This window comes from Artemia sp. Qi Xiang Cuo, chromosome 16 (assembly GCF_049724085.1).
Source record: "Artemia sp. Qi Xiang Cuo chromosome 16, ASM4972408v1, whole genome shotgun sequence".
In the NCBI taxonomy this organism is placed as follows: Eukaryota; Metazoa; Arthropoda; class Branchiopoda; order Anostraca; family Artemiidae; genus Artemia; species Artemia sp. Qi Xiang Cuo.
The window spans coordinates 26,397,842-26,403,841 of NC_142809.1; the positions used below are offsets into that span (position 1 = coordinate 26,397,842).

The 6,000-nt window shown below is 34.1% G+C and overlaps 1 protein-coding gene across 1 annotated transcript in view; it reads right to left on the bottom strand.

Moving 5' to 3' along the window:
* Positions 1-4,399, bottom strand: part of LOC148942723 (neuronal acetylcholine receptor subunit beta-4-like) — a 191,450-nt gene extending 187,051 nt beyond the window's left edge. Inside the window, exon 1 of the mRNA XM_089102763.1 lies at positions 4,111-4,399. Within this exon, the coding sequence (XP_088958889.1) occupies positions 4,111-4,180 (70 nt within the window). The 5' untranslated portion in view covers positions 4,181-4,399. The remainder of the gene's footprint in view (positions 1-4,110) is intronic.
* Between the last annotated feature and the right edge of the window lie 1,601 nt (positions 4,400-6,000).

Below are 6,000 nucleotides of genomic sequence, written 5' to 3' on the forward strand. Positions count from 1 at the left end.
CTCAGCAGCCTATCTTCCCCTTCCTGGATAATTAATCCCCTTAAATGAGAGAGTTGCTTACACCGGAGGAGGAAATGGCCCAACCCATAATCATTTTCCCCACATCTCAAGCAACTACACCCGGCCTCCGGGTGTAGTTGCCGGAATATGATTGCGACTACAAAGCTTGCATAAGAAGACATTATTAAGACAGTTGCTCTGAGAAAAAAGCAACAACAAAAAGCTAAGTTTTAATCTATGGAATAAGATTGATTGTGTATAATCTAAACTGTATGTTTACTGTCACACAAAAAAAAAGTTGTTCCACGGAGTTTTTCTTGAACTTTATTGTATATAGCCAATTAGGATTTACATAAAAAAATATATTAATAGTAGTAAAATAATTAAATAAATATATTCTTTAAAGAATTAAAATAACCATAATCTGATATCTATAATGGGTTTGTTGACCGGGGGCGCCAAGTACCATTCTTGCCCCGGGTGCTAACAGGTCTAGATCCATCCCTGGAGTCAAGTTAGGACAGGACAAAATATCCAAGATAAGATCAACACTAGAGACAAGTTGCATGATGATACTTGAACAACTTGTTTGTTGCCTTTGCGAGTTCAACTTTCTGCTAATCTATGAATTTCCGGTTTGTTTTTAGTTTCACTAGCTGGGACAGGCTTAATCTTGGCCATCTAGATGAAAAATAATGACCACTCATCGTTTTCGTGTTTGCAAATAAAAACATACGCTGAACAGATGAATATTTCCACGTGACAATTATTAGAAGGAAAACGTCAAAGACGACAGTGTCCTCTTGATTTCCTCATCATCTTGTAAACATTAGAAGGTCAGATTCAATTACTTATCTGACCATTTTTCATGACAAGAAATGTGATACAGGTTGGTTCATTAGTTCACTAGCATAATGATTCTGAATAAATAATGAGTTTGAATTTGTGAAGAAATATGTTTGTTAGAATTTTAAAGCAAATATAATTGTTATCGCAGCAAAAAGTAGCATATCAAAGGAGGAAATAAAACGTCATTGAAAAAATTATATTTTCATAAATGCTAGAGGAAAATGGGGAAGACTATTATACAGTTAAGGTGTGAACACCGTTTTTAAAAAAACAAATAACATCCACTTTTTGTTGGAGTCCTGACAGTATCGACATAGTACTAGATGTAGCCTAAAGCAATGCGATGAAGTGGATTAGCACAAGTTTTAAAACAAGAATATGGCGTCAACACTACTTGGAAGACAATTTTAGTTTCATTCCATACATCATTATTAATTTAGATTATTTTCAAAACAACAACAAGTTTTCTCGTATCGAGAGGATCAGGCACATACGGAGGAGGGAAACATGCAGGAGGCACAATGCAGTTTTTTGAAAAAGAAACAATAAACAATAGCAAGTTATCTCGTATCAGGAGGGCCAGGAAGGAAATAGCAGGAGGCAACATGTATGAGGAGGGAAGTTTATGAGGATGAATTATAAACAAGGAAAGGTTGAAAATATATGTAATAAATTGTATCTTTAGGTCACTCCCTTAATGCAGACAGGTATCATGTCTAGAAATCCGAATTTTGGTTTCAGGAACCGTCTGAAAATGAACGATTCACATGAACAACACAAGACAAATCGCGTCAAAAAAGAAAAAAAAACAACAAAGGTTGCTATATAAACGCACAATTTGCAATGACAATTTTAAAACGACTTCTAGAATACTTTCGAATCACTTTACAGGTAATACTACCTTTTTTTAATTTTAAAATTGGAAATAAGTTTAAACAAAATTGGGCTCAAATGGAGTAAAAAAGATTTTCAAGAATACTTACTATATTTATTGTAAGCTATTTGTTTATTGATATTTCAGCTGAAAGTCAATGCTATTTGGGAGTTGTAAGCTGCGATTTGTAGGAGATATTTGACTCCGCAATTTGGGCATTCCTCATTATTGTTCTTTTTTATGTACATCAAAGGTCTTATTACGAAGTTCCGTTTTTAATTGATAATCCAGTTATTTATTCGAAATTTTCTAGATGATCTGACGATGAGCCAACCGTCTAAATTAAAAATACTACTACTCATTAAGATAATCAAGTATGTTATCAGATTACGAAGAATTGAATATAGAGGGAATAAGAAAAACGTTAAAAATTTCGTCATTGCTATTTAAGTCATAAAATTTGATTTTTTATGAACACATGAAAACGGAAACAAAGCCAAATCTTTCAAGTTTTATGCCATTCAGTTTGAACCTTCAATGCATGCATAACGTTTCAGTAAAAAAATAAAAAAATATATATGTATATATATATATATATATATATATATATATATATATATATATATATATATATATATATATATATATATATATATATATATATATATATATATAAAACTTAAGATTGCCAAAACGCTACTTGCCCGTAAATTTGGAATGTTGCATACTGAATTATAAAAATTTAGGCCTTTCTGCTAGACAATCGAATTATATATCTGACAGTTGAGCCAATGCAATTTTATTATAACAGATAATCTGGTTGTGGAATTTGTAATCGCTTCATAAAACTCGAACAATCAGTTTCTCCCTTAGATCGTGAAACGATCATTTTCTTTCGGAGCAAGGTAATCAATTTGGATTCATCTTATTAAGCAAATCTATAAATTAAAACGACAATTTTTATTTTTAAATATTCTTTTGTCTCTGTTGAATATGCGGGATTTCACTAATGAATGTTTTGAAATACGTAAAGCCGTTTTTGTTTTCCATTATTCTCTTTTTTTATTCTCTCTTTAGTGTTATAAAAAAGAGCTAAAAAGGGTTGATGGAAGATAAGTTTTAGAACTAAAATTACGATACTAAAAGCCGAAGTTCTGACACTTGTTAAGTATGGTTCTAAGAAGTAAGCACTTCGAGAAATTAAAAAGATATTCTAGATGCTTTAAAGTGGAAAGGTCTACTCGCTTGTGCGATTGTATCATGGTTGCAACAGTAGCTGTAACCTAGTAAAGAGCTAACCACAGCTTATAGTAGCCAAAAGTTAAATACCAAATTAAAACCTAGGCAAAGAATGAGGTTACATTCCAAATTCCAAGTATCTTATAATTTTCTTTTTTTTTAGATCGTTAGGTCAGTTTCCACATGCGAAAGATGATGGGCTTTTGGAGGTGCGCTTTTTGGCTATCTAAGTAGCAAGTCTGTATCCAGAGGGGGGATACTGGGTTTGAACAACCCCCCCCCGCCCCAAAAAAAAGAAGAAAAATATTGTCCGACTCGTAAAAGCGTAAAAAATACAAATAAGAAAATTCTTAATAAGTCCTTTGAAGTTCTTTTTTGTAGCCCTCCCCCACTAGCCTCCCCCCATAAACCTCCCCCAACCCAAAAATTCTGAATACGCCCTTGCCAACCAGTGCCCCACGGAAAAGGGTGCATGGGAAAAAATTAATATGGGCTGGAAACAAATATCATATTTGGATTCAGGATGAAATTCCGATTCAAGAGGTAAGTTTGTTTCCTGGCTATCTGGATATTCTGTTAATATAAAGGTTTAACCAAACTAACCATCCTTGAATGGGATAGGAAGAGATTATAAGAAGCTAAATAAAGGGGGTGGAATTGTTAACCAAATGTTAGTATTTTTTTTCTGGTCTATTTAATTTAAAAAGGATTTTAGATAACAATCCTGATTGTGAGTGCCACTATTTATTTTCATAAACCAGCCCCTGAGAACCCTGATTTTCAAACAAATAGGTGCCCTATCTGTATTTCAGGATTCTGTGTTTTTATTGAAAATTAGGCATTAAAAGCCCAAGTCCAAACTATCAATAATAAAGACCCCAGTAAGACTATCGAATTAGAACCATTACATTGGTTGAGTAGGACTATTAAACTGGTCTACTAGAGGGCCGTAACAGTGTAAACTTGGCTATGACTGGTGGCTTATTTTTAGCTGACCAATCATAGACTATGTTACTTTCTTACATTTAGCCTCAGTTACAGAATGGTAATGTGACCAGCTATAAACTGAACTAGAAATGCACGTAATATAATGTATATAAATTATAATGTAAATATACATTATATACTGTGATATTAAATGTACATACCTAAGGAAATTCCCAGCATAAGAACAGAAATAAATCCAAATGTTCGCAGCATATTTGTCTCTGTGTTCATACAAAACTTTGAAATCTGTTAGGAACAAATTCTATAAGAACAATAGCTTCTGAATGGAAATTAGCAATTTTTATAAAGATTGCATCAAGAATACACCCTCCAATTGCAGCGCCAATTCTGATCATTAAACGTGTTGAATTTATGGTTGATAACCTACTCTGACCACGATAACCTCTCTAAGATAATCTTCTGTAGCTATATTTGTCGAAGCTATTTATAAATTTTTATGGAAGAGACTGCAAAAGTACCGTACCTGACGAAAAGAGCATTAGCAACATATTTATATGAAAAATATGTCCTTATCAAACAAAGATAAAGTGTGATTTGATCAATTTTTTTTATCACATCGACTCGTCTTTGTGAAATTAAGGAGCATTCTACATGATTCAAAATAAAAATACCAATAATAAATTGAACCTCTCCTGAAAAAAAGAAAGCAGCAAAACTACTTATCAATATTAACAAATAACATTTTGTTAACATTCTTGTCTATTCTCCAAAGAAAAAAGAAAATAAAAATTGGTGACTCAGATCTGCTTCAATTTTTTGTCTCATGAGGAATTTTTTTAATATATTGTTTTAAAAAAGGAGCAAAACACGAAACATTGCAATTAGTGCAATTTTTCTGAAGAGCCAAAAGTGACTCAAAGAGAGAAAACTCGATTCCAGAGAGGCACATATGTTTGGGAAATTCGTATTTATTTTTCTGCCAATTTTCAAAAAATCCTTAGCAATTGTAAATGATTTATCTTCTAAATTTGATCTGATCTCAGAATTTGACCTGACCAAAAGCACTGGGGGACACCCAAACACTGGAAGAAAAGAGTGATATATTCCTAAAGTCAATAATTTTCTTCTTGGGGGAAAATCTACAAAAAGTTAATGGAAAAATACGTCGTTGTGGATATTTTTACATTCAAATTATCGTTTTACCCTTGCATATGAGCAATTTTTTTAAGGTATCTCATTTTGTTTTCTTCTTGATTGTATGTTTTGACGTGTCTTGAAAGTTGTTGATCAAGTATTTTATATTTTGAAATTTTCTAACCCTGCTGTTGAGCAGCCTGTGATGTCGCCGGACCTTGAACAGTAATGTCACAGTTTAGACCATCAAAGAGTTTCCAAAGCCTTGGATGAGCCTCCCCCCGCCAAAAAAAAAATCTGAATACGCCTTTGCCAGCTAGTGCCCCACGGAAAACGATGCATGGACAAAATATAATATGGGCTATGTATCATAGGCAGCGCGCTAGCGCTGCCTAAGTAAAGAACGATGTGGGCACAATGTGTGTTTTTTTTCTTCAGCCGGGCACTTCGTATCGAAGGAGTTGCCGTAGAAACTTTGAAAAGGGCTCATTTGATTGGAAATTGGAGTGGCTAGTGCCCTTTTTAATAGTCGAAAGTGACTGGAGGGCAAATAGCCCCCCTTCCACGCCCATCATTCCCCCAAACGCATCCAATCAAAATTTTGAGATAGCCATTTTGTTCAACGCAGTTGATTTCCAGATAGAAAATATGTTTTGAGGAGGACACTCCACCACAACCCTCGGGGCAAAGGTTTTAAGTTATGCCCTGAGGGTATATAAGAATGATGTTGGCACAATGTACTATTTATTATCTTTTTTCCTTTAGAGCAGGGCACTTCATATGGAAGGGGTCGTCGTAGAAACTACAAAAGGGGCCCATTCGATTGGAAATTGAGACTTCTAGCGCCATTTTTAATAGTCGCAAGTGATTGGAGGGCGACTAGCCCCCCCCCCACGCCCATCGGTCCCCCAAAAACGTCCAATCAAAATTTTGAGGTAGCCATTTTGTTCAGCATA